This window comes from Dipodomys spectabilis, unplaced genomic scaffold (genome assembly GCF_019054845.1).
Source record: "Dipodomys spectabilis isolate Male_0828 unplaced genomic scaffold, ASM1905484v1 ptg000532l, whole genome shotgun sequence".
Classification (NCBI taxonomy): domain Eukaryota; kingdom Metazoa; phylum Chordata; class Mammalia; order Rodentia; family Heteromyidae; genus Dipodomys; species Dipodomys spectabilis.
This window is the reverse complement of record NW_024871209.1, coordinates 56,342-84,247: the sequence shown is the minus strand read 5'-3', so window position 1 is coordinate 84,247 and position 27,906 is coordinate 56,342. Positions and strand designations below refer to the sequence as shown.

The 27,906-nt window shown below is 60.7% G+C and overlaps 2 protein-coding genes across 2 annotated transcripts in view; one reads left to right on the top strand and one right to left on the bottom strand.

The window, feature by feature from the left end:
* LOC122099759 (VPS10 domain-containing receptor SorCS2-like) overlaps positions 1 to 27,906 on the top strand; it is a gene marked incomplete at its 3' end in the record, with an annotated part of 197,048 nt that overhangs the window by 113,421 nt on the left and 55,721 nt on the right. The gene's annotated exons all lie outside the window — the stretch shown is intronic.
* Positions 1,562 to 3,337, bottom strand: Psapl1 (prosaposin like 1). Its single transcript, XM_042670294.1, has one exon. The coding sequence runs from the start codon at positions 3,309 to 3,311 to the stop codon at positions 1,734 to 1,736; it is 1,578 nt and encodes a 525-aa protein (XP_042526228.1). The 5' UTR covers positions 3,312 to 3,337; the 3' UTR covers positions 1,562 to 1,733.

The following is a 27,906-nucleotide window of genomic DNA, read 5'->3' as shown; positions in this document are numbered from 1 at the left end:
ACTGAGGCCCAGAGGGGTTTGGTCCAGGCCTGAGGGGTTGGGCCCTGAGCCTGGGTGTCCAGAGAGAGGGAAGGGCTGAGGAGCAGTGTGCTCCTGCACATGTTTCCAGGCCCCATGGCTTCTGGGACATCCACGTTTCCCCCAGAAACAACCTCTTGTGCGAACCCCCTCCCCCCTCCGCTGCTGCTGCATTTGGCTGCAGCCCAGAGCTGGAGCTGAGGGAGGCCCAGGCCAGGCCAGGCCCTGTTCTATAGGGGGAGTTGGGGGAGGGGGATCCATCTTACAGTGAAAATTTTTGGGAGGGGGAGAGTTCCCGGGAGGGGGGAGGGGGGAGAGTCCTTGGGAGGGGGGAGAGTTCCCCGAAGGGGGGGAGGGGGGAGAGTGTCCCGGGAGCGGTTGCCACTCCTGTTCCACGCTCAGGGAGGTTGTGGGATCCTGGGGCTGGCTGCCCCGAGCCAGGTAGAGAGCCTGGGCTGCCTCTGGCCTTGCTGACCAAGGGGGACCCTGTCCAGCTCTGCAAGGGCCCTGCCCAGCGAGAGCTCCCCTGAGGGCAGCTTGAGGGTTCCCACCATCAGAATGGAAGATGGGGTCACCCCAGTCCTCCCCTCCCCTCGTCTTCTCTTCTGTCTTCTCCCTCCCTCCCCCCCATCACCCCCCCCTTTCCTGGCCTATGCTTCCATCTTCCCTCATCCTCTCCTCTGGCACCTCTGGGGGACCGTGCCTGCTCATCGGCTAGCAGCTCTTTCAGCCCAAGTGACCCTGCAGCTGCCGGGCGGGCTGGCTCCCTGGTTGGCTGGCTCTGCTGGTTCTGGGGTCCCCCCCTGGGCCCCAGCGTCCCCCAGCATCCTCCCACAGTGGCAGGTGTGAACGTGGCCCGTGTGTGTCCCCCGGTGTGTGGGCCCGGCGCCGGCTCTATGCTGGGCCTGAGGACGAGGCGGGGGGGGGGGGTGTGTGCTGGGCCTGTACACAGCGTGGGGCGCAGGCTCGTGGCCCAGGGCAGCCTTCTCTTTGGAGGTGGGGGGTGAGAACCCCAACAGAAGGCCTGGGGGGGGGATGGCGCACCCTTGGAGCCACAGCCTTCTGTGACAATAAACACAGCCGGCACAGTCGGGAGAGTGTTTGTGCTTTATACAATTACCACACAGCCGGACGCCCTGTGTGCCCCACCACCCCTGCTGGGTGTATGGGGGGGCCCAGCAGAGCGCTCCATCCACCAATCAGAAAGCGGCCTTGGAGGGGGGCGTGCCCCACGGCAGGGCCACAGGCCATGCCCACGGAGGACTTCTCCAACGCTGCCTCCCAGGCTCGAGCCCACACATTTTCCGCTCCTGATTTGGGGTGCGTGCTGACACTTTGACTCAGCACTGGGGCGGCAGAGAGAGTAAGAGGACAGGGTCCCGCGTAGTGAGGCCTCTAAAGTCTAAGCACCCCTCTGGGACTGTGGCCAAAGCCCAGACTCCCCCCGCCCCCGGGAGCCCCCAGGGTGAGCTGTGGCCCAAGGCCCTGGCCTCTCCCCTCCCCCTGCAGCCCTGGCCTGGGCAGGCGGGGTGCATTTCTAGTCTTTTGGGGGCATTGGTACGGGCAGGGCCGAGTGACAGAGGTGCAGATAGAGCTCCCGAGGAGAGAAGGAGAGAAGCCACTCTCCCCCAGCTATGGCACGGGGCTGGGGACGGTACCCACCTCTGAGGGCCCCGGGGGAACGCAGGACGCCCCGGCCGGCCGCAGGGTCCCGGTCACGGCTGGCCCTCGCTGTGGGGGTGCGCCACCTTCCACACGAAGCGCCGGCAGTGCTGCAGGGCATCGCACATCTCGGCCGCCTCCTCCGTCTTACACCAGAAGCTGGGGCCCAGCACGCACTGGTCGGAGCCCAGGAGCGGGGTCCGGGAGCCGTGGCAGGCCCCGATCTTCTTGCACACGGCAGTGGGGTCCATGAGGAACTTGAGGCTCTCGATGAGCACGGGCTGGTACTGGATGACGAAGTGGTTGCACTGGGTGAGGTAGGGCAGGGGCAGGATGCTGCAGCCGCCCTTGAAGGCGCTCAGGATGTCCCGCTTGGTGGCCCTGCGGTCCAGGTTCTGCGAGGAGACGCCCAGCACGTTCTTGCAGGTGGCGCAGAAGCTGCCCTGGTTCTCTTCGTCCAGCAGCAGCGAGGGCGCCGCGTCCGGGGCGGCCGCCAGAGACCGCGCCTGCCTGGGGCTGCTGCACAGGCGGAGGGCCGTGCACACCTTCTCGGGCGTCACTCTGGTCACCAGCTCCACCAGAGAGGGGCTGTAGGTGTCCACCAGCGTGACGCACTGCTGGACCATGGACGCCGGCATGAAGGAACACACGCGCTCCAGGGCGTGGCTGATGATGGCCTCCGTGCTGTTGGTCATGAGCCAGCGGTCCACCTGTTGGATCACGTCCAGGCACACATCACAGGTCAGGCCGGACGTCATCTGCATCTCGTTCTTGGCCGGCAGCGCCAGCTCCAAGGAGGGGACCCCGTCCACCGCGGCCACCCGCGCCGGCTGCGAGGCGGGGCCCGGCCTGTCCTCACAGAAGCCGCCCTGCCCGCAGATGTCCCTCGGGGCGAGGAGCTGGAGCGTCTGCTCAGCGGGGGCCAGCAGCTGGCTGAGGTAGTTCTGGCAGAGAGCTCTCAGGCCGGGTCCCAGGGGGGCGCACTGTCCCTGGACGACGCTGGCCTCCGCCAAGGTCACGTTGGATCCCAGCGTAGCCTGGAGCCGGGAGATGAGCCGGACGCAGTCTGCACACACGGCGGCGGCGGCAGCGCCGGGCATCGGCGGGGGGTAGAAGCCAAGGGCCCCCTTTGCCATGAACGGGGCCACCACTTCGGACGCGGCCTCCCGGGTCAGCGGCGCCCCCGGGGCGGCCAGCTTCCGCTGCAGAGGCTCGCACAGGGTGAGGGAGGAGCAGACCGGCGCCGCCGCGCCGCCCCGGCCCCTGGCGAGCATGCGCAGCACCACCGGGCCGTGCGTGTCCACCATCCCCTGGCAGCGGGCTGCGGACTCCTGGCCCGACAGCCAGGCACAGGTCTTCATCACGGACGCCAGGACGTCCGACTCCGTGGCATTGGGGTTCAGCCCGTTGCCGGCTGCCGTCACCACATCCTGGCACACGGTGCAGGCCAGGGATCTGGTGGTGGGCTTGCTCCAGACCGCCGTTTGGCAGTGCGCCACCGCCCCGCACCTCACCGCAGCCTGCAGGTCCTGACACCACACCTGGGAGCCCTTGGCACACTCCTGGGGGACAGAGATGGGCCCGGCCATGGCCCCCAGGAGGCCGGGCAGGAGAAGCAGGGTACACAGCATGCTGCCGCTGGCTTGCCCGTCCGGTGCCGTCGGCTGCCTGGCTGCTGAATAAACCCAGTTGGCCTCCTAGCCAGAGTAGAAGAGGCTGGGTGCACCTGCATGCCCCGCCCCGCCTGACTCAGAGCCCGCCCCTGCTGGGGCCCACACCGGCCTCCCGGGCCTGTCCCCTGGCCTCTGTGGGGCAGCGCCCACGCCCAGACGCCGTCCGTCCGCCCCTCTTCTCCCCTGCGCAAATGCTTTCTTGCTGGGTTTCTTTGTAAACCTGGCTTCTGTCTGCGGTGGTTGTTCTCAGCTCTGGGCCTCTGCTTCCGGGCGGTGGGGGGGGGGGGGGGGGGGGGAGGGGAGTCCCCCCTCCCCTGACCTGACCCGCTTCCGCAGGCCCTCTCCACCAGGTGCTGCTGCCTGGTCCCCCTGGGGTGCTTGTGAGGCCCAGCCTCGCATGGGACCTTGGGACGCAGCTCCCGGGGAGGGGAGTCGCTCTGCCCTCTTCCTGCCTGGGGAAGGGTAGGAAGGCAGTCTGTGCCACCTGCTGGAGGGGGGCTGAACTTCCACTTTTCTTCCTTCCCTCCCCCTCCTTCCTCCTCCTCCCCCTCCCTTTCTTTTCTCCCCCCCCCTTTCTTCCTCTCTCCTCCCTCTCCCTCTCCTCTCCTCCTCCCTCTCTTACTCTCTCCCTCCCTGTCTTTCTCCCTCCCTATGGTACTGGGCTTTGAACTCAGTGCCTTGCACTTCCTGGGCAGGTGCTCTCCCACTGGAGCCACACGCAGCAGCCCCCATTTGCTTTCAGTCATTTTTCAGGTAGGGTCTTCTTCCTTTTTTTGCTTCCTTCCCTCCCTGAGCCAGCTGGTACCTCAATCCTCCTGATTGCTAACTCCTCAGTGGCTGGGATTAAAGGCCTGAGCCACAGCACCCGGCTCAAGGGCTGGTTTCTCGTGTGACCTCGCAGCCGTGTTTCTGGGGCAGGCCCTGCAAGCCTGGGGGAAACAGATCTCATCGTTCAGAGGCCCAGGCTGCTGGAGAGAAACAGGCTCTCCACCTCACACTGTGTGTGCGCGCGCGCGCGAGGGCGGCTACTTCCAGATCCCATAGGTTTCTTCATTCTGGAGATTTCTATCAAAGGCTAAGCGTGGGCTGGTCCCCAGAAGACAGGAGTTGAGCATTTGCGGAAGGTCCAGATGGACAGAAGGAGTTTGTTTTATCGTTAGGTTGTGTGTTATCTTTATTTTTCATTCCTTAGTTTTTGAAATCGACGTTAGGCAAGCGCGTAGGCACCGGGCAAACAGTGCAGGTGTCTGGAGAATTCCGGAGCTGGCCTCGCCCTTGGCCTGATTGCAGCATGGCTGTCCACCTCCGCCGGGCTCCCGCGGGGCATGGACGGGTCAGGGGCCCCGGTGGGGCTCACAGGCCCCTGCACGCCTCGGGGTATCAGTCCCACACGTGGGCGTCGTGGGTGGTGGGAGAGCCTGCCGCCTCCAGCTTTGTGGCCTGGGCAGGGATGGCACAGGGAACATCCAGTGGGGTTCGCTGAACCCCTTACATGACTTCATGGCCTCTGGTCCCCGGGGGCCAGGGAGGAGACAGTCCACTTTCAGCTGCAGGGCGGAGGACCAGCTCTGCGAGTTTCTGAGGAGGTGCGGCTGGTGAGCTGGTGCCTTATCTAGATGGGGCTGGGTGCGATGTGTTGGCACATGCCCGCCCGCAGCTCCCACAAGGACCAGACCCGCCGGGGCTGGGGGAGGGCCAAGCCTGCGTGGCTGGCAGCCCCAGCTCATCCCTCCAGTTTGTTTCGATCCCTTAGTCCCCAGGTCATCCCACAGATTCTGGAACGTTCTCCCCTTCCCACCTAGCACAATGGCCGCTTAGTAAGCGCATCTCTGGCCCACCACTCTTGGTGGCTGCGTGGGGTGGACGAGGGCTCCTGGGCCTGTCCATGTCCTTCTGGATGGCATGTGTCCCTTCCGGCTGGGGGGCTGGTACAGCATCTCCCCATCTCTGCTGGGCTGATCCCAAGCCAGCTGCAGCCCAGTCACATGGCACGTGCCCCCCCGGGGACTTTGGGGGACCGGGTGCCACCCCTGCTTCCCTTGGGGTGTGGTTGATTTCCTGTGCTTGCCAACCAAGCATCTGACAATGCAGCGTCCGGTCCCGATGCTAACCACCGTTCACATAGACCTACAAGGTGCGGGCTCAACTTAAGGAGGAGTCTGCCCCCCCCACTTTACCCCTGCTTCACCCATGCCCCCTCTCCGGACTTGGCCATTTGCTCCAGGATTCGGCTGGGAGCAGCCCGGGGCAAGGCACAGCACGGAGGGACCGGGCAGGGGTGTACCGCCCTCCAGCTCCTCTTATGGGAACCCCAAATCTCCAAATCTTGCCCAAGAGTCTATGGAGTTGAATCTCCGGCGTCCTGGCTGTTCCTGTAGGCCGTGTGTTGGGGTGAGAAGGTTCTGGAGGCTAGCCCCATCATGAGTGGGCAGAGCCCCTCGGACGTGACCCAAGGCACTCGCCAGTAGAAAAGGGTTGTCGCTCGCGAGGTCCCCAGCACTGGAGGAGCTCGGAACCAGGCACAGGACAGGAAATCTGAGGTATTCGGATTGGGCCACGGGGGATTATGGGATTTTTTGGACATGGCTTCTCAATTTAAAGGTAATTGTGAAAAGAGTACCAAAAACTCCCATGTATCCTAGATACACCTCCTGTTTGCTTAAGTGTTCTTCCTATAACTCCTTCCTTTCTTCTCATCCATCCATCCATTCACCCATCCATCATCCATTTATCTATCCATCCATTCATCCATCCATCCATCCATTCATCCATCCATCCGTTCACCTATCCATCATCCATCCATCCATCCATTCACCCATCCATCATCCATCCATCCATCACCCATCCATCCATCCATTCACCCATCCATCATCCATCCATCCATCACCCATCCATCCATCCATCCATCCATTATCCATCCATCCATTCACACATCCATCATCCATCCATTCCTCATCCATCCATCCATCCGTTCACCCATCCATCCATTCATCCATCCATCCATTATCCATCCATCCATTCACCTATCCATCATCCATCCATTCCTCATCCATCCATCCATTCATCCATCCATTCATCCATCCACCATCCATCCATCCATTCATCTATCCATCCATCCATCCATCCATCATCCATCCATCTATCATCTGTCCATACACATACATACTTAAATATATTTTTCATAACCCAGCAACTATTACTGTAGATTTTTTTCCTTTGCCTTATTTATCTATTTGTTCACTTATTTGACATTACTGGGGTTTTAACTCAGGACCTCGTACTTGCTAGGCAAGCACTCTGGCACTTGAGCCCCTGGTCCAACACTAATTACTTTCGTTAGGGTCTTGTTTTCAACATCTCACATTTGTACTGGGACGCCAGGCATGGGCCACTGCCACCACCGTGCCCAGCCCATTATCAGTCAGTAACTGTGATCCCCACCCTCCATCTCTACCTCCCAAGTCGCTGCGAGTTGCAGACGTGACCAGTCACGGCCAGCTCCTCTGCCCCATTTCTTCAGCGTGTCTTTACCAAAGGCAAGGGCATTCTCTCTTATCACGGAGCACTTGAGAAAGGCAGTGTTGACACAACACTGCCCTCCACCCTCACCCCTGCCTGGCATCCGCGGTGCTGCCCTGTGCTGCCTGCTTATCTCCCAGGCTGGACCCTGTCACAGCTCCGCTCACCTTAGTCACGTCAGGCCTTGCTTGTCTTCTGTGATGTGGGGCACAGGCCGCTTCCTCCCAGGGCCACAAGCCAATCCTGCCCCCAGGCCGGGTCAGTGAGTGGAGGGAAGGGGCGAGGTCCCCTGCGAGGTCCCCTGTGAGGAACTACCACTGGCAACCAAAAAACCCACGTTTCCATCTCCTGGAATAGGTTTTGATACGTAGCATTTCAATGCTCAGACTTGTTACGCCTTTGTGTTCCTCCCGAAGGGTTGCCTCCTTTAGTTGGACTGTGTGCATGAATGCCTAGAGCCTGCATAGCTTATCATGTCCAGTTCTATTTTAGATCGAGCTTCCACTGATGGGGGAAAACATTCGTCTTTTGTCTCTCTGAGCTTGGCTGACCTCACTTAGCATGATTTGTTCTAGATCCATCCATTTCCCTGCAGATGACATCATCTTACTCTTTCTAATGGATGAGTAACATTCCGTTGTGTGTAGGTACCACATTTTATTGATCCACTCATCTGTTGTAGGGCATCTGGATGTGTGAGTGTTTTACTGTATCCTGACTTGTAAGGATCAGGGTAGATGCCCACAGTGGTTTGGCTGGGTCAGAGGAAGGTCTGTTTCGTTCTTGGAGGAACCTCCAGACTGCTGTCCAGAGTGGTTATACTAGTTCACACTCCTGGCAACAGTGCTCCCCACGTCTCCACCAGCGTTTGTTTGAATTCTTGATGTTGGCTAATCTAACTGGGGTGAGCTGGAATCTCAGAGTTGTTTTGATTTGCATTTCCTTTATGGCCAGAGATGTTGAGCATTTCCTTGTGTGTCCATTTGCCATTCTTGCTTCTTCTGAGAAGTCTCTCCTTAATTCCTTTGCCTAATTATTGATTGGTTTGTTAGTTTGGGGAGGTGTTAGTTTTTTGAGCTCCTTGTGTATTTTGGACGTTAGGCCTTTGTCAGATGAACTGCTGGTGAGGATTTTCCCCCGTCTGTTGGATAGCTTAGTGACTGTGTCCTTTGCTGTACAGAAACTGTTTTTTATCTTAATGTAATCCCATTTGTCAAGTCTCTCTCCTATTTTTGGGTACTCGGGACTCTTCAAAAAAGTTCCTACCTATACCTATGAGTTCTAATGTTTCTCCTACTCCATCTTGCAGTAGTTTCAAAGTTCCAGATCTGATGTTGACATCTTTGATCTACTTTGAGGTGGTACTGGTGCGTGGTGACAAACAGGCTCCCTTGTCAAATATCAAATAATCAGGTATATGGCTTTATTTCTGGGACTTCTAGTCTATTCCATTGATCTTCTGGTCTGTTTTGTGTCAATACCAAGCTGTTTTTGTTACTGTAGCTCTGTAGTACAGCTTGGGGTCTGGGATTGTGATACCACCAGCATTACATTTTGGAGGGAAGGGGTCTAGAATTGCTTTGGCTATTCCAGGATTTTTGTTGTTCCATATGAATTTTTGGATTATTTTCTCCATCTCTCTATCTCATTGGGATTTTGTTTACAAGTCACCTTTGGTGGTGTGGCTGTTTCCACAATATGAAGTCTACCTATCCATGAACATGAAAGTCTTTCCATTTCCTGGTGTCTTCTATTTCTTTTTATAATTTCCACTGTAGAGGTCTTTTGCTTCCTTGGTTAGGTTTATTCCTAAATATTTTCATTTTTTTCTGAGGCGAATGCCAATGTTTCCGTGATTTCCCTCTCTGCTTGTACCTTGTATACAGAAAGGCTGCTGATCTCTGTGGGTTAATCTTGTATTCTGCTGCTTTGCCAAGGTTGTTGATCAGCTCTAGGAGCTGGGGTGGGAGGTGGAACCTCTCAGGTCTAGGAGCTGGGGAAGGGTGGAATCTCTCAGGTCTTTTAGATAGAAGATCTCGTGGTCAGCAAACATGGACAGTTTGACTTCTTCCCTATGTGAAAAGAGCATCGCTAAAGCTCCTCTTCCATGCTGGGGTTTGGGTCTGGCCCCTGTCCTGGGAGTCCGGGAGGGCCGGAGCCAGGCCCCGGGGGATGGCGGGAGGACCGGAGCCAGGCCCCCGGGGGATGGCGGGAGGGCCGGAGCCAGGCCCCCGGGGACGGCAGGGCACCCGGAACCCCAGCCTGGGCATCTGTGATGCTTCTCCCTCACCGAGCCGTGGAGCTGGGGGTAGGGGTGGGGTGCTGAGGCTCGGCCTTTGGGAACTCCCGGCCATACTGTAGACCTTCCCTGTTTGGGGGGCGGGGATCCCAGGCACAAACCCCAGCCCCCAACGCTGGCTGGACATCTCCCAACGCTGGCTGGACATCTCCCATCTTCTGCAGATGCAGGGTGGCTCTGCCCCGGTCCTGAGTCCCGTGCCTCTCTGGGCTTCGGGAGCTCCCCGGGCTCCAAGCCTGGCAGCGGCTGCAGATAGCAGATCTCAGGGCTTCACGAGTCTCACTGGGCCACCCACCCCGGAGGAGGGGGCGGGAGGAAGCGGCCAGGCCCCGCCCATGTGCATGGTCGGTTATCTGAAGGGGGGGCAGAGGAAGGCGAGGCCCGCTTCCCGCGCTTCGCACGTGGAAGGGGACAGCAGATGCCGGACCCTTGCTGGCTCTGTTTCTTTCCTTTGGGCCGTCAGTCTTATCACTTCCTGACACCTGCGCGGTGCCAGGTCCGGGCAGGCACTGGGGATATTTGTGTTAACAACACAGACGGGAACCTCGCACTCCGGGGGAGGAAGCCCAGACCAGGGGCAAGCACAGGTGCCATAACATAGAAGAACATGGCGGGCGAGACCGAAATCCTGTAGGTTGGGAGGGGCGCGAGCGTGGCCCGTGGAGGCCTGGGTGACTCAGTAGTGTTTGAGGGTTTGGCGAAGGTGTGAGAGAAGCCAGGAGGGAGGGGGGGTGTGCGTGTGCGCGTGTGTGTGAGTGTGTGCACACGTACATGCTCCAAGCGGGGGCCAGCATGTGCAAAGGTCTTGTGGCAGGTGGTGCAGGGATGAGGGAGGCCTGAGCAGGGGTGAGTGTGGCGATGGGGAGGGGGAGGGGCTGGGGCTGATAGATGCTCCAGGGGCGGCTGCTGCCGGCTTTCTGTGCACAGTGAGAGAAAGCGTGTGTGTGGGCCCACGAAGGACTTTTGGCTTACATGACTGGGCAGATGGCCAGGATGGATGGGTGCAGGTGGACAGACCGGCCCAGCTGCTGTTGTGACACCAGGGGAGAGGCCGGCGCCCGGTGTGGGATGAGGCGTGGAGGGAGGGGGTGTAGGCACCGAGAATGCGGCCACGGCTGTGGGTGGGGAGAGAGAGCAGGGGTGAAGGGAGACTCAAGCAGGGCTGGGGACGGACAGGCCAGGCAGAGGCCTGGGGGGCAGAGGCCTGGGGGGCAGAGGCCTGGGGGGCAGAGGCGTGGGGCGGGGGGGGGGGGGGGGGAACAGCCAGTGGCTGTCAAGATATTTGAACATCAAGTCTACGGGGCTGGAGGCCTTTCCCTCTGGGGAAACTGAGGCATGGCCTTGGATGTGGTTGCAATCCCAGGGCAAAGGTTTTTCCTTTCCACTGGCATGGCTCTGGGGCCCGGCCAGGGCGTTCTTCTCAGAGTGAGGGGGGCCCGGGCATGGGGCATCTGTGAAGAGGGGCTTCGTCTCTGCTCCTGTGAAGGGGAGGAGGCCCCAGGGTCCCAGGGCGGACGGCACTGAGGGCCAGCGGGGCGGTTGCTCTGCCCGGCGTCCTGAGGCCTCTGAGCCTTCCCGTAGCTGTACACCCCGGTCCTGGTTGTGCCCGGAGGGGTCAAAGGAGGAGAAGGTCCAGGGAAGGCCCCAGCACGTGGAATGCACATGAATCCCCCCCCCCTACTTTGCAGGCGGGCGCTGAGCATTGGGAAGTCCAGTTGAGCTGGAGTTGAGGCCTAGGCCGCTGGATCTGCACCCTGGGCCTCAGCTGCCTTCCTCCCTCCCCCACCCCCAGCATCCTGATCATCCCCCACACCCCACCCAGCCCCAGGACGCACATCCTCCGCCTGCCCAGCTGGACAGGTGGGAAAGGCCACGTTCCCTGGCCGAGGGGAGCGCTGTGCCAGTGCCTGCCCTGGGCCGACCCTCCCTCTCACCAGCCACAGGCCAGCAATGGAAGGGTCGCGTCTGACCCATCTCACAGATGGAAAAGCCGAGTCTCGCCGGTCAGACGGCTTTCCTCAGCTCCAGCCCGGGCACCAGCACCTCGCACTGTGTTTCTGTCATCTCGTTTTTCTGGTTTTCCTTCCTTCCTTCCTTCCTTCCTTCCTTCCTTCCTTCCTTCCTTCCTTCCTTCCTTCCTTCCTCCCTCCCTCCCTCCCTCCCTCCTTCCCTCCCTTCCTTCCTGTTTTGAGAAAAGGCCCTGTTCTGTAGCCCAGGCTAGCCTCAAACTCACAATTCCCCCGCTTCAACCTCCCACGTGCTGAGATTCTTGACTTGTACCGCCACGCCCGGCGTACATGTGGTTTTTAATCCTCAGAGAGACAGGCACACGATTGCCAATGTGTCCTCCCGCGTTGGGCTCTGCGTCCCCCGCGCTCCGTCCGGCCTGGGAGGCAGAGGCAGGCTCGGGCCGGGGTCCTGGCCCTCATCCCGGCAGCCCCGGGGACTGCAGCTCCCCACCAGAGACGAGCCAGCTTTGAAAATGTGCAATTCGGAAACAATTCAAACCACAAGAAACAATGTAACCCAGCCTGACAGCCTGCTAGACAGATGCCCCCCCCCCCCCACCGCCAACCGGCTCAGAGGCCTTCCCTTCCCTCTTGCTTTCCTTCCCTCCCTCTCCCCTGCTCTCTCCCTCTCTTTTCCCTCCCTCCTTTCCTCCCTCCCTTACTTCCCCTCTCCTTTCTTACTTTTCATTCCTTCCTTCATCTGTCCGCCCCTCCTCCCCTCCCCTCCCCTCCCCTCCCCTCTCCTCTCCCTTCTTCTTCCTTCCTTCCATCCTTTTTCCCTCCCTCTTCCTTCCTTCCTCCCTCCCTCCCTCCTTCCTCTTTTCCTCTCTTTCTTGGTGCTTTTCTTCCTTCCCTCTCTCTTCCTTCCTTCCCTGGATGTATCCTTCCCCTTTCCCTTCCTCTTTCCTCCCTCCTGCCCTCCCTCCCACCTTCCTTTCGTTATTTCCTCTCCCTCTATCATTCCTTCCCTCCTCCTTCCCCCTCCCACTTCTGTCTTTCCCTTCATCCTTTCCTCCCTCCTTCCTTTCCTTACTCCCTCTTTTCTTCCTGTCTTTCCCTCCCTCCTTCCTATCTGCTTCTGTCCGCTCCCTCCTTCCTCCCTTTCTCTTCTCTCCTTCTTCCCCCTCTCAGTACATTCTCAGAATCTCAAGGTGGTCTAGAACTCCCAGACTAGCGGTGTGGAGCCTTCCTGTGCCTCTTCGTTTTGGGTGGACCTGGCCAGCAGCAGGGCTCCTGGCCTGCTCCCCGTGAGCCAGAGCTGCCGGCCTGCTCCCTGTGAGCCAGAGCTGCCATGAGCCAGGGCTGTTGGTTTTCTACGCTCTCCGCTTCTGGCCTGCGCTCTCCCCTGTCGGCCTGCGCTCTCCCCTGTGGGCCTGCGCTCTCCCCTGTGGGCCTGTCCTCTCCCCTGTCAGCCTGTGCTCTCCCCTGTCGGCCTGCGCTCTCCCCTGTCGGCCTGCGCCCTCCCCTGTCAGCCTGCCCTCTCCCCTGTGGGCCTGCGCTCTCCCTGGCCAGCCTGCGGCCCAGGACAGGGATGCAGTTGGTGGCTAATTAATGCTGGATCGGCCGATGGTGTGCCCGGGGCCAGCGGCCCCCATGGCTCCCCACACTGAGGCTTTGTGGCTGGGTGGGTGGCGCCCTTCTGCCCTCTGTGTCACCTCCGTGTCCCCATCCTGTGTCACCCTCCTCACCCACCCCAGAGGTCCAGGCCTGAGGATATGGATTCTGGGTTGTCACCTGCCCTCAGGTCTGCCGGTCCCCCTGACTGATCCACAGTCACCCCCTCTTCCCCGGGGCCTCAAGAGCCACCCCAGGGCAGGAGCCTGCAGGGACCACGGTGGCAGTTCAATGTGTGCTCTTCCCTCCCGCCACCCAGAGAGCCGGTGAGGCTGTGGGGGGCAGCCACGCGTCGGGTCCACGGCAGGCGCGTCTCTGGGGGTGGAGGGCGCCCGACAGGAGAGGGCCGAGTGTCAGTCATGCCCTTCCTGGTCTGCGCCCGCAGGACGTGGGGAGGGCGTTTAGGGACAGCGGCCTCTGCCCCGCCAGCCCCGTGTGTCCCATGCGCGGCCTCGGCCTGGCCCTGCCCGCGGCTCGTATGACCATGCTCTGGACGGGAGGCACCCTGCCCTCCCTCCCCATTTCCTGCCAGGGGAGGTCACAGCCAACGTCTTCCAGAACCGTCTTGGAGATGCCCTGCCAGGAATGTCAGAGAGAATCAGAGAGGGGTGAGGGCAGGTCGGAGGAAGCCACCAGGCAAGCAGCGGTGCCGTTCACCCCCAAATTAAATCACTCCTCATTTCCTAGTCCCTAATAAAATAATTACAGCCTTCTCGTTTTCCCGTCGACGGTGAAGGGCCTGGCTTCGGTCGCAGAATCGAAAAGGAGACGTGGAGCCCGCTCGTCCCCCATCCTCTTTCTTCCATCCTCCATCCCCCGACCCCCGTCCTCCATCCTCTGTCCTCCATCCTCTGTCCTCCATCCATCATCCTCCGTCCTCCATCCCCCATCCTCTGTCCTCCATCCTCCATCCCCCGAAACCCGTCCTCCATCCTCTGTCCTCCATCCATCATCCTCCGTCCTCCATCCTCTGTCCTCTGTCCTCCATCCCCTGGGCCAGCTCCCTCCTGGTGGCTGGCCTGGACCTGACCTCTGGGCCCAGCCTGGTCACTCAGACCCCTTGCCTGGCGGCTGTGGGGGTTGTGGGGTTTGTGGGGGGAAGTGGACCCACAATACACTCACACCCCAGTAGGAAGGCCTGAAGGAAAAAGCAAATGGAACTGTGGCCTTTCACACCTCTAGGCCGTATGGAGAGAGCGAGCCCCGGGCAGGTGTCCCGTCTCCTGTGTGTCACGCTCACCGAGGATGAAGCCCACGGCGGGAGTGCAGCCCTCCCCCCTTTACCCCTCCCCCCCCACTGCCTAGGACCCTGGCGCCCAGGCACGGTTGAACCTGGGGGGGGGGGTGTCCTGCAGGCTTCTGGTGCGTAGTGATGGGGGGAGGGGCAGGAGCCTCGGTTTCTCCTGTACCACGACCAGAGGAGAAGCTGTGATCTCATGACACCCGCAGGGGCTGGGCGTGGGCCTGCGCGGGCTGCCTGTCCTGCGGGAAGCTTCCAGGCCCAGAGCCACAGGACTGGCAGAGGCCGTGTCAGCCAGGGGGCTGGCGGGAAGGCTTGCTCCTGCCTGGGTTGGAAGCCCTGGGGCGGGGGGGGGGGGGGGGGAGGAGGGTGAGCGGCGTCAAACCTGCAGGGCCGTGGAGCCCCGGCCGGCAGGAGCAGGACTTTCCCTGCACAGCTTGGTCCTAAACAGGGTATAAACTGGGTTCAAACCTGGTTTTCAATGCTGTCAACCCTTGGGAAGGGGCGGGCAGGTTCTGGGCTCTACGAGAGGGGATTTCAGAAGCAGCAAGTGTGCTGGGCTTCGGGAGGGAGGCAGGGTGGGCTCACACCTTGATTCCCGGCTCCCCACCGCATCCCTGGCAAACACTAGGTGTGGGGCCGGCAGGGCACTTTGTGGCTTAACTTCAGGAGGGGAATGAGATGGGTGATTTGTGGTTATTGGATTTGGAGCTCGCGGGGAGGAAAGTTTGTGGGCCGGGGCGTCCTTCGCAGCTCTGGGCCCCGCCTGGTGCATACAAATGGCCTGATTAATCTTCCAGAGTGCCGAGCAGGGCTGCATACTGATGCCCCCCGACTGGCAGGAAATTAGTTTCCCAGTTGGGCATGGGAGGGGGGCTGGGCACAGCGGTGAGCGGAGCCAGGCCGGGCGCTGGGTGGAGACAGACCCTCCAGGCAGCACGAGAGGAAGATAGCCACGCGTCCCTTCTTTATCTGGCTGTTAGGACTGAAGAGTGAGTATCAGTGAGACCCACGTGCCGAGTTTCTACCAGAAATGAACGGGACCCGAAGGGAACTGGACACGTTTGTATATTAGAACTTTCCAGAACTGGAGGAGTGACAGACATCAAGTGATGCATGTTGGGAACTTGGCCAGGCGCGGTGGGCAGCTGCCACGTCTAGCTGGTAGATCAGAGCAGGCTCTGTGGGGGTGGTACAGGTGACAGCTTTCCTGGTGGCAGGTATTGAGAGATGAATAGAAGTTCGTGGGGTGCAGGGCAGCATGGTTCCACCAAACCTGCACGTGCCCTGCACATGCCCTGCACGTGACCTGCACGTGACCTGCACGTGCCCTGCACATGCCCTGAACGTGACCTGCGGGATGGGGGGAGGGGGAGGGGGACGGGGCGGGGGTGGGGGAGAGGCTGTCCTGGAGTGTGGCATGCTGTAGGTCTGGCTCAGGCTGGCAGACTGATGGGCCTGTGAAATCGCTGGCACCCAGAGCCCAGAGCCACTCGGGCATCAACAAGGAAGGCTAAGAGACGCCCTTCTTTGCACGGCTCATACATTCTACCCTTTAGCTTAGCTGAAGAGTGCAAATCCTGCTCAGTGTAAAATTGGTGATGATCTGGGGGACAGTGGGAGGGGAGCGGGGAAGGAGGGAGAGAGGAGAGAAGGCAGGGCAAGGAAGAGGGAAGAGGGAGGAAAGGGGAGGGAGGAATGGGGAGGGTTGAGGGGAGAAGAGGGGAGGGGGAAAGAAGAGAGGGTAGTGGAGGGGAGAGGGATGGAAGAGGGGAGGGGGGAGGGGGGAGGGGGGAGGGCCGGGGCGCTCCTGTGCTGAGCTGGAGGTGAGGCTTCTGGTGCATTCCTGAGGATGGAGACCTTCTGGGCTTTTCTGGTGTCTGCTGATTTTAACTGTGCGCAGGCCATGGCTGCCATCTCCAGGGGCAGATGCCAGAGACACACAGACACTATTTCAAAAGTTTATTTTCTTCTTTATGGGAATATGTGGTTGTTATAGAAAACATGGAACATACTGAAGGGAAAAGAGTTTACCCATAATTCTACTCACCAAAGATAATAGAGCTTTATGACTCCTAACAGCGTGTGTGTGTGTGTGTGTGTGTGTGTGTGTGTGTGTGTGTGTGTGTGTGTGTGTGTGTGTGTGAGATCTGTAAGGTATGGTCTCACGGCTTGGCACTCACTTCTCCTGCCCCAGCTGCCAAGCTCTGGGATCATAGCGGTGGACCACTATACCCAGCTAGTTATGCGTTTGAAGTCAAGTTAACCTGTGCTCCACAAATCCCAGTCAGGATCTGAACACGGGTGGTTGGCCTCCAGGGCCCCACACAGGCAGACTCCCGGGCCCTATCCACTCCTCGCTGTGCCCACCTGGGGCCTGGGGGTCACTGCGGAGCCCGGCCCTGGCCCCACCCCCTGGCTCCTGTCCCAGTGCTGGCCTCTGGCCTCTGAGGGAGATGGCACCTGCTGTTGCTTCGTCTGCCATATTTACCCCGAACCCCACGGTGGCCCTGCCTGCTGTCTGAGAGCAGGGTCCCCTGCAGCTTTCCAGGGCTTCCCACGGCTCAGGGATGGCTCTGCTAATGGCGCACTCCTTCCCAACCCCCATGCTTACAGAAGCCTGCAAGCTCGACCATGGGACCCAGGTCCCCTCAGCTTCAGGAGCTAGGCCTGGGACTGGGCCCTGCATAGCCACCAGGAGTTTGGACAGGTGGCCGGGCCTTACCCCCCTCCTCCTACACGCCAAAGCCTGCCGTCCACAGCGGTGCCCCGTGCCCAGGGCCCGCCGTCCACAGCGGCGCCCCGCGCCCAGGGCCCGCCGTCCACAGCGGTGCCCCGCGCCCAGGGCCCGCCGTCCACAGCGGTGCCCCGCGCCCAGGGCCCGCCGTCCACAGCGGTGCCCCGCGCCCAGGGCCCGCCGTCCACAGCGGTGCCCCGCGCCCAGGGCCCGCCGTCCACAGTGGTGCCCCGCGCCCAGGGCCCGCCGTCCACGGTGGCCACTCAGCCATGTCCATGGCCCTCGTCCCAAGACCCAGCAGCAGCTCTGTCCTGGAGCAGCCCAGAGCCTGACTGGACAGGTCCCCGGGGTCAGCACCCTGCACAGGGGTCGAGTTGCTGAGAGACAAGGCAGGCATGGGGCATCAGGAATTCCATCCATCCATCTTCCACCCTCCAATCTATCCATCCATCTATCCATCCATTTATCTGTACATCCATCCATCCATCAATTCATCTATCCATCCATCCATCCATCCATCCAACTATCCATCCATCCATTCATCTTTCCATCCATTCACCCATCTATCTATCCATCCACTCATCCATCCATCCATCCACTCCTCCATTCATCCACCTACTCATCCATCCATCCATCCAACTATCCATCCATCCATTCATCTTTCCATCCATTCACCCATCTGTCTATCCATCCACTCATCTATCCATCCATCCATCCACTCCATTCACCCATCTATCCATCCATCCACTCCTCCATTCATCCATCATCCATTCACCCATCATCTATCCATCCATCCATCCATTCACCCATCCATCCATCCACCCATTCACCCATCCACCCATCCATCCATCCTCCTACCCATTCATCCATCCACCCACCCATCCATATATCCACTCATCCATCCATCCATCCATCCATCCACCCATCCATCCATCCATCCACCCACCCATCCCTCCATCCACCCATCACCTATCTATGCATCCATCTATCCCTCCACTCATCCATCCATCTACCCATCACCCATTCATCCATTCATCCACTCATCCATCCACCCCCATCCCCCATCATCCTTTCATCCATCCACCCATCCATTCATCCATTCATCCACCCATCCCCTATCCATCCATCCATCCATTCCCCTCTCACCCATCTAGCCAGCCTCCCTCCACACACCCATCTACCTACTATCTGTCCATTGTTCCAGGCTTTTCCCTATGGTGCATCCTCTTGTCAGTCCAGCCAGCCTCTCACCCATCCAGGTGGGCAGGGTGGGCAGGTGTGGCACTGACATGTGGACTCTGGCCTGGGCTGCTCTGGAAGGTGCATGCTGGGAAGTGGTGTGGTGGTCTGTGTTTCAGAGCTTTTTCCTGAGCCTCAGCCTGGTGGTTCTTGGCATATCTCTTAAGCAGGAAGGCAGGTGAGCTATCCGGCTGGTGCTGTGGGCAGGGGGTGTGCCCACAGGGCCTGACTGGTGCTGGACAGGGGCCCCACAAGAAGGAAGCCTCTGAGCCGAGCGCTGGTGGAGTGAGGGTGCGTCTGGCCGCTTTCTCCGTGAGAGGGCAGCGAGGCTGAGCAGGGGTCCCTGAGCTGGCTTCTCCCTTCCCAAGAAGACAGCATCTCTGTGCCCCGGCCGTGATCCTCTCATTAAACCCCGCAGTGCGGCCGGGCCCCACTTACGAAACCAGAAAGAAGCTTTGGATCCGAGCTGCCTTCTGACCCTAATTTGCTCTAACTGCCAACTGTCCGCCATCAGTCACAAGCTGGGCAGCTGTGCCCACCCCCTTCGTCCAGGCAGTGGGCACAGGATGCAGTGGGGGCATCGGAAGCGAGCGAGGGGGGGTGGATGTGGGAGCCCAGCCTCGGGAGGAGGCTCAGGAGGAGACCGCAGCCTGTCGGCCTCCTTGCTCCCAGCCTCACACAAGCTGTGCCCTGAGGCTCGGCGTCCCCCTACACCCCAGGGTGTGTGGACTCTGCCAGCTGCCACCGGCCTCGTGCAGCTGCCGGCACGGCGAGGCTGAGCTGGGCCCGGGCAGGCAGGCGGGCGGGCGGGCGGGCTGCTGAGGCACACGGCCCTCAGCTGCCATCCTGAGGTCAGACAGACTCACAGAGGGCACAGGACAGATGGAAGGGCGGCGTCAGGGTGGGCTTGTGTGGGGCGGGCAGCTGAAGAGGCAGTTGGGGAGGATGGGGCGGGGGAAGCAGAGGCCGAGCCACAGGCCTGGCACGCTCTGAACCACAGGAAGGAGCTGGGAAGGAAAAGACAACCAAAAAACCCTGGTCCCGCCTTGTTTCCTCTCGGAGCCCGTCATTTAGGTGCCGCTGTAATCCCTGACCCTACCCTGCTGCCAGTCCAGAACTGGGTTTGGGGGGTCCTGGCCAGCCCTCACCAAACCCTGTGATTGATGCAGCCCAGAGGAGAATCCCACCTGCGCCTCCCCCAGCGAAGGGCTCATGCATCCTGGGGGGCTGGGCGATCTGCCCACAGGGAATTAGGCCGAGCTGCGGGGCGGACGCAGGCAAGCCCGGGTTTGCAGGCTTTGTGGAACAGACAGGAGCGAGGCCTAGGAGGACGGGACGCGCTCTGTGCGGAAGAGGCTGGGGGGTTTGGGGTGCAGGGTATGGCCCGGCTGGGGGGTGCAGGGTATGGCCCGGCTGGGGGGTGCAGGGCGCAGGGTATGGCCCGGCTGGGGGGTGAGGGGCGCAGGATATGGCCCGGCTGGGGGGTGCAGGGCGCAGGGTACGGCCCGGCTGGGGGGTGCGGGGCACAGGGTATGGCCCGGCTGGGGGTGCGGGGCGCAGGGTATGGCCCGGCTGGGGGTGCGGGGCGCAGGGTATGGCCTGGCTGGGGGGGTGCGGGGCGCAGAGTATGGCCTGGCTGGGGGGTGCGGGGCGCAGGGTATGGCCCCCCCCACAACGGTCCAGCCTCATCTGTTCTCTCCCCTTTGCTCTAGCCCCTGCCCCTCCATCCCATTTAGAAGGAACCCCCACATGATCCCGTCTTTAGTGAGAAGATTGAGCTGAGGACCTTTGTATAGTTCATTCTTTTAATGTGGGCCACTGTGGTTGCCGGAGGCCAAGGCCAGTGCTGGAGGCTGGGGTCAGCACCCGAGGCCCAGCCCTCCGTCAGGCCCTTGTCTGGCTGGTGGTGTCTGCGGAAGTGACTGTCTGTTTGCACGTGGGGGCGTTTGTTGAATGACTGAGTGAGCGATGGCGGGGTAGAGGCCTTGACCTTGTGCTCACAGACTTCTGATCTACACGTGAGTGAACATTTCTTCTTCTTAAAATTGCTGCCTGCAGCCCACCTGGCCCGAGTGAGAACCCGCTCTGGTGTGCCTCTGTGGACGGCAGTGTCCTGCCACCAGGTGGACTCTGTCCATTTGGGGTAGGAGGGGTCTGGCCCAGCCCTGCCACCTCCCTGTGCACAACCCCCTCAAGCCACGCCTCCACAAAGTCATGCCACCCGGTTAAGCCACGCCCCAGAGGCCATGCCCCCACAAAAGCCATGCTATCCCCCTTAATCCACGCCCCAGAAGCCATACTCGGGGAGCTGCCCGCCCTCCCTAGGCCCCCAGGTAGGTCCAGCACCCTCTACTGTCATTCTTCACAATGGCGGGTCACCAAGTGGGCGTGGAAGGTGGCGTCAGGGGCCACAGGCTGACACGAAGCGGGCTCCACACCAGGGCAGCGTCCATGGGGGCAGCTGGTGAGGTTGAAGCAGAAGGGAAGCATTCAGGGTGGGGACTAACGGGTCAGACCACGGAGGCAGAAGGAAGAGCTGGGCTGAAAGGCCGCGGGGCAGGAAGGGAGCAGGGCCCAGACGCTCAGACCCCGCCCGTCCTCAACCTGCAGGCCCAGGGAGCCCACCCTTGCTGTGGCCGGCACCCCTGCGCAGCCCGTGCTGTCCCTGGCCCCAGAGAGCCCGCTGGCTGCCACACCAGCCGCGCCGCGCCGGAGAGAAGGCAGCTCAGTGCCTTTCCACCAAAGCCCCACCGGATGTGGCCATGGCCCCAGCACCCCTTCCACACGCTCTGACGACCGCCCTGGCCCTCAGCTGGCCCCGAAGAGTGCTGACCTCACCCCCGGCCAGGGGCAGCCTCCCATCCTGTGGCATCTGGTGGTGGCCACAGCAAAGGAGCACCAGTCTTTTGGGGGGGAGTCAAGCCCAGGGATCTGCTCCGTCACAGATCTAGACTCGCACGTCTGCAGTCAGGGCTCCGCCTGCGTCTTGTGCCGCCTGGTGGCACCAGGTGTCCTTAGCTTGCGGCCACATATCTACGCCTGCCTTCGCCTTCCCATTATCAGCCCCTTCTGCGCCTCGTGTAAGCTCCCTGGATGTCGGATCAGGACCACCACGGTTAGGAAGGGCTGGGTGTCCTCGGAGCCTTCGCTTTGTCAAGAGCCAAGAGCCCAGCAGATTTCCCTATGGAATCACAGCCTGGAGAAGCAGACATCGCCTTCTCTGAGCGATGAAGCACCTTCCTCTTTCCCTGGCACCCTGCTCTGTCCACACAGTCATGGCGAGGAGTCTGAGGTTACTGTATATCCCTCCATTCAGGGGAAGGAATGAGGTTGGGCCAGGCTGAGATTTGTCTTAGATCACAGGGGACCCTGAAACTCCTCCTCACCCCGACAGATCTGCCAGGAGCCTGCTTGTGGCTTTGGTACAGATTGTTTGGGAGGATATAAAATGGAGCTGCGGTCCCAGCCTTTTACCTGCCCCGCACCTGGGAAAACCAGCCTGCAGGGCGCTGGCAGGCTGATTCCAGCCGAGGCCGACCGGCCTGTCCTCAGGAGCTCAGAGTCCCTTCACGGAGGAGCTCCCTCGCTCCCAGCCCCCGCTGCCAGGCCATCCGCTTCTCTGTATCTCTTTCTCTCAATTAAGCCCCAGCGGCTGTGAGCCGAGGGGCTCTGGCTGTGCACTCCATGCGCTTTAATTAGGGGTCACTGTGAATTGTATTACTTCCCAGGCTTGCCATGAGTCTATTAAAATTTCCCTTTGTTGACACCAGACACAGCCCAGCTCTATCCAGAGACAAAGGAAACAGAGATGCAGGCACAGCTGCTCACTTACCATCAAGTCACACACTGTCTTCATTGTCACTGCCTCCAGTGGCCAAACCTGGAGGTGGCCAGGAGGCTTTGCCATCTGAGGTGTTCTGATCTCTGACCCTGTGCTGAGAGGGGCTGAGATGAAGGGTGTGTATCAGCAGCAAAGAGTGCTGGCATCCATTGGTGATGTCTGCCACAGTCTCAGGACAGGCATAGGGTGGTCTCAGCCATGAAGAGTGCTGGCATCCATTGGTGATGTCTGCCACAGTCTCAGGACAGGCATAGGGTGGTCTCAGCCATGAAGATTGCTGTCATCCATTGATGATGTCTGCCACGGTCTCAGGACAGGCAGAGGGTGGTCTCAGCCATGAAGAGTGCTGGCATCCATTGGTGATGTCTGCCACAGTCTCAGGACAGGCATTGGGTGGTCTCAGCCATGAAGAGTGCTAGCATCCATTGGTGATGTCTGCCACAGTCTCAGGACAGGCATAGGGTGGTCTCAGCCATGAAGAGTGCTGGCATCCATTGGTGATGTCTGCCTCAGTCTCAGGGCAGGCGGAGGTCCAGGTGTCCTTTGCCTGCCACCTCCAGTCAGATCTCCAGGTCTGGCCATCTGGTTTTGTCATCACCAAGGGCTGTTTCTGGCGTGAGACGGTGATATGTGCCACTGTAGTCAACATGGTACAGTACTGTAAGAGTCTCCTTCAACCCATGAATTTGGAACAGGAGCCAAGTTGAGCCTTGGCGTTGGCCTCAGAGTTGGACAGTTGGGCCAGGAGTTGTCGGCGTGGCCCCCTTGTGCCCAGCCTTATACTCATGTGTCATGGGCACCTACGCCTGCTTGTGTAGACGCTGCCCCCCTCCCAGGCTTCCCCAGGCCGCCGGTGCCCTGATCACCCCAGTCTCTGGTGACACAGGGGCAGGAACAGCTGCCTCCTGCACCGTTAGGGGTGGAGGGATCCGTGAGTGGAGCACAGAGGCACAGGTCCTTCCCTTGGCCATGGAAGATGAAGCTGCCACCCCAGGGCTCCAAGAGCTAACAGCTCTGCTGCCTCCCGGCTTCCTTCTCAGCCTCTGGAAGAGATCCTTGCACGCCAAACCTGGGCCTCTCAGACAGCTGCGTTGCCAAGGCAGCAACAGTTGGATGTTTAAACTTTGAAGGGAGTAAATAGTTATTTTTCCATTCAATAGGCCCCTGCTTGCCTTTCCTGTGGGACTCACTGGCTTCGTTCTCTTATTCATGCTTTCCACCCACCCATTCACCCATCCATCCACCCACCCATCCATCCATCACCCATCCATCCATCCATCTATCCATCCATCCATCTATCCACCCATCTACCCACCCACCCATCCATCCATCCATCTATCCATCCATCCATCTATCCATTCATCCATCCATCCATCCACCAACATACCTAGCTACCCACCCACCCACCCACCATCCATCCATCATCTACCCACCCACCCATCCATCCATCCATCTATCCATCTATCCAGCTGTACACTAACCCACCTACCCATCCATCCATCCACCTACCTATTTATCCACTCACTCATCCATCAATCCATCCATCTATCCATTCATCCATCCATCCACCCACATACCTACCTATCCACCCACCCATCCATCCACTCATTCACCCATCAGTTTTTCCATCCACCCATCCATCCTCCACCATCCACCCACCTATCCATCAATCTACCCATCAATCCATCCATCCATCCTCCACCAACCCACCCACCCACCCATCCATCCATCAATCTATCCATTCATCCATCCATCCATCCATCACCCACCCACCCAACTAACCGCCTATTCATCCATCAATCTACCCTTCAATCTATCATCCTCTACCAACCCACCCACCCATCCATCCATCCATCAATCTATCCATCCATCCACCTATGTATTCATCCATCTATCATCCACCCACCCATCCATCCACCATACATCTATTCCTCATTCATGCTCGCTCATCATTTAGTAATTATTTACTAGTGAGGAGGTTCTGTGGCTCATGCCTATAATTCTAACTGCTTGGGAGGCTGAGATCACAAGATTGCAGTTTGGGACTAATCTAGGCATAAAGAGTTCACCAGACTCCATCTCATGGCTGTGTGCGGTGGTGCCTGCCTGTTACCCTAGCTACAGAGGAAGTTCAGTGACAGTCATCCCCGTCTACCAGGGGACACAGCCCAGGCCAGTTCAGGTAGACAGCGAGACTCTACCTGGAAAATAACTAAAGGGTCTGGAGGAATGGTTCAGGTGGTACAGCACCTGCCTTGCAAGTGTATGGCCCGAGTTCAATCCCGTCATCCATCCTCAAAAAGTTATTAGCAGGTTGGCAGCAGACTGGGCTATGGGTGCGAACGTATCCTCAGGGCCTGGCATGCCAGTTGGAGATGGGAGATCATCAAATGATTGTAGACAGGAAGGGGAGACCTCCCTGTGGGGGCTGGGTGGCCACGGCTCTGGCCAGGAGCAGGGCAGGTCACTTCATGCATTCTTGGGTCTCCTCCTTGATTCTCCCCGTCCTTCAACGCTGCCATTTCTAGACCCCTGGACTGATGGCGTGTGTGAAATGGCCGTGCGATCACACACACCTTCCCGAGCAGTTTTCCACTCTCTGCCTCCCTCCTCTGAGCCTGCCAGGCACTCGAGCCCTGGCCTCTGCCCAGCACAGCGTCCGCTCAGAGCTGAGGTTTCCTCTGGGTGCTGGGTCAGCTGCCTGCCTGGCCGGCCCGCCCGCTGGTGATCTGACCACCCAGGCAGCACTGCACCCACACACAGCCAGAGCAGGCACTGGCTTCCTCCGGGTGAACACTGGGTCTTGTGACTCCCGGTCAGTGGTGCAGGTGGTTTAGGTGAATGCTGCGTGGTGTAGGTTCACTGTCTGCGCTCTGGAGAACAGAGGCCCGAGGCTGCAGGTCGAGTGACTGCCACGGAGCGGGGTCCCCGGGTCCCCAGGAACACAGTGGGGCAGGCTGGCGGTGGCGGGCCCCGCCGACGGTTCCGGGGTGCCACTCAGACACCAGGCTCCACTCAGACACCAGGCTCCGGAGGGACCGGCGAGGGCAGGGAGCAGGGCCAGGGCCGGCAGCCTCCGGCCTCTAGTGCACATGGCTCCCCCTGGTGGACGGTCCAGGCAGGACCCAGCAGAGACACCCCCAGGCCGGGAGGCGGCCGCCCACAGAGGGAACCCCAGAATAGCCACAAGCTCCTGTCTGCTCTCCTGTCCAGGGTAGGGCAGGGCCTTCGACGGCCTGAGAGCTTCTCAGTGCCGCGGGACTGCCCCCGCTTAGTCCCGGTAACCGCCCCCTTCTCCTTTCTCCTTCTCGGGGCTTACCTTCTGCAGACCCTGCCTGATGAGGTTGTGTGGTAGCTGCCTTTCTCTGTCTGGCTTATTCCACTCTGCAGCAAGTCCGCAAGGGCCGCTTCTGGTACCGCAAATGATGGGCTTTCCTCCTTGTTGGGGGCTGTGTAGTACTCCGTGCACTTGCCCAGCAGTTGGTCTGTCTGCTCGTGTGGCAGTGACGCTCTGTCCAGGCCGCTGGGCGTGCGCCGCTGCTACCTCTGTGGACACAGACGCAGTCAGGACTGCGGGTCACACGGTAGATGTCTCTGTCCTCTTTGGGGCGCTTTGACGTGGTTTTCCACCATGGTTCTGTGAATTACTGACCGGCCGGCCTTCCCCCGGGGAGAAGCCTGCACTGCCCCGAGCAGAGTGGGAGGAAATGGGCTTCAGATGCATATCCCAGCTATCTGCGCTTTCTTCCTAAGACAGCCGGGTTCCAGGAGAGAGGGCGCGGGGAAGGTGGGGTGCTGTGTGCCGAGTCGCGGGCAGGGTGCTGCTGCGGTTACAAACCTGCCCCTGCGATGGTCAGAGGCAGGTGGGGGCGTAGCTTCCGCGGGGGGGGGGGGGCGGAGGGGGAGGGGGCAACCCTCCCTCCAGTCCCCATGCCCCAGCCCACCACCGCGGCCCCGAGGCCTGGGCCCACCACCGCAGCCCCGAGGCCCGGGCCCACCACCGCAGTGGCCCTGCATGCTGGGTCCCGCCTTTCCATGTGGCACCTGACATGCATCTCTCTCTGTCTCTCTGGGTGGCACTAGGGCTTGAACTCAGAACCCAGGCAGTCCTCTAGGTCTTTCCACTCAAGCGAGTACTTTACGACGTGAGCCACACCTCCCCTTGCAGCTTTTTGCTGGCTCATTGGAGATAAGAGTCTCAACGTTTCTGCCCGGGCTGGCTTCCTGCCTCCATCCTCAGATCTCAGCCTCCCAAGTTGCTAGGACTGCAGGTGTGAGTACTGACACCCGGCTGGCCCGTCTCACCAAGGACTTCTAGCAGATGCCGCTCTACTCCCTGGAGCAGCAAACACCGAGCCCAGGGTGCCCAGTGCCTTGTTCCAGTCACTGGGAGTCAGGAAGGGCGTGAGGAGAGACAGCACAGATGACAGGCGGGGGAGCAGCTGGACACAGAGCACACAGGCCTGGGCAGCCCCAGCCTCTCCAGACGAGACTGGACATGTCTCGCTCTGCTGTTCTGCAAGGTCCATGTGAGAAAGCAAAGGAGAAAACGAGCCAGTGACCACCTGGTGCCAACATGGCTGCCTGTGTGTGCGTCCGGCCCTCGCACGCCCTCCCGGCGGCCCCGCAGAGCCAGCGCATCCTCCCTGAGGCTCAGATGCACAGGCAGCGGCCGGGAGACTGAGGTCTGGCTGTCTGTGGGGAGGGCGGCCCCAGGCGCACCCGGCCCTGTCCCCGCTCAGCCGGGCGGCCCGCAGCCCCGCACTGAGGCTGTAAAATCAGTGACTTAATCCTGGCTGTCAGGAAGGGAGTGGAGCGCAGTGCGTGTTCTGGGGCTTCACTTCTTGCCAGCCAGCGTGATAAAAAATAAAGAGAAAGGCCGAGCCGCGGGGAGAGAGGACAGCTTCTAAATTTATAACAATTCATTATTCATGGCCGCGCTGCAAAAGGGCAGAGCCACAGGAAGCAGCAAGGCGTGGGCCGGCCCGCGGGCGGCGGCTGGGCGGGCGGGCGGGCGGGCGGGCGGGAGTGACCGGAGAGAGGCGCCTTCCTCCCGAGGCGGGAGCGAGGCTTCCGGTGCCGCTCGGCCCCATCCTGCAGGCCAGGCTCAGCTGCCAACCCCGCAGCCCTGCCAGCCCACAGCCCGTCCTGCAGCTCCAACCCACAGCCCGTCCTGCCGTCCAGCCCCACAGCCCGTCCTGCCGTCCAGCCCCACAGCCCGTCCTGCCGTCCAACCCCGCAGCCCGTCCTGCCGTCCAGCCCCACAGCCCGTCCTGCCGTCCAACCCCGCAGCCCGTCCTGCCATCCAACCCTGCACTGCATCCTGCAGTTTGCAGTCCATGACCCATTGCTCGGAGCCGGAAGACCAGGCACCCGTGCTGGGGGTGCACTAACATCGCGTGCACTCATTTACACGTGCATTGGGATGTGAGTGACGTTAGCTGTGTGCAGAAGACACTGAGGGTCGGGGAGGTGCAGGAGGCGGCGGTAGGCCGCCGGTCTGGTGGCTGGGGGCGCAGGCCCGGGGAGCGCGCCCCTGCTTTCCTTCTGCCGCGCCTCACATCTCAGCGCCTCACATCTCAGCTCACGGTTAGAGGATGCGAGAGCGGTGGAGCGGGGGACCCTCTGTGCACCCCTCCCGGGCCCCACACCGTCCCCAGGAGAGTCTCCTCAGCCTCCCACGGCCCCAGAAGGCTCTGGGAGGCTGGGCCTCGCCCGGGCTGAGCCGCTTTGTGGCCTCTGCACCCTCTCTGCTTGGACGGAGGGGAGGAGGGGAGCGGGCGCTCTGACAGCCCCCCCCCACCCGTGACATCTTCAGACCTTCCGTCCCTGATGCAGATTGCCTCGCAGGGCCCAGAGACCCCGCCCAGCCCGGGCCCCAGCCTCCCAGCTCCCCGGCCCCCCCAGCTCCCCACAGCCAGGGCAGACCTGGCTGTCACGTTGGCCGTCCCGAGCACGACCTGAGGCTGCAGGTTTGCAGAGGTTTCCCTCTTCTTCACTCCACCCGGGGCACAGTTCCATCTCCCAGATTAATCACGCGCCTGACGGCAGGTGA

Coding starts and splice junctions, on each gene's coding strand:
- Psapl1 (XM_042670294.1), bottom strand. CDS start 3,311: ATGCTGTGTACCCTGCTTCTCCTGCCCGGCCTCCTGGGGGCCATGGCC.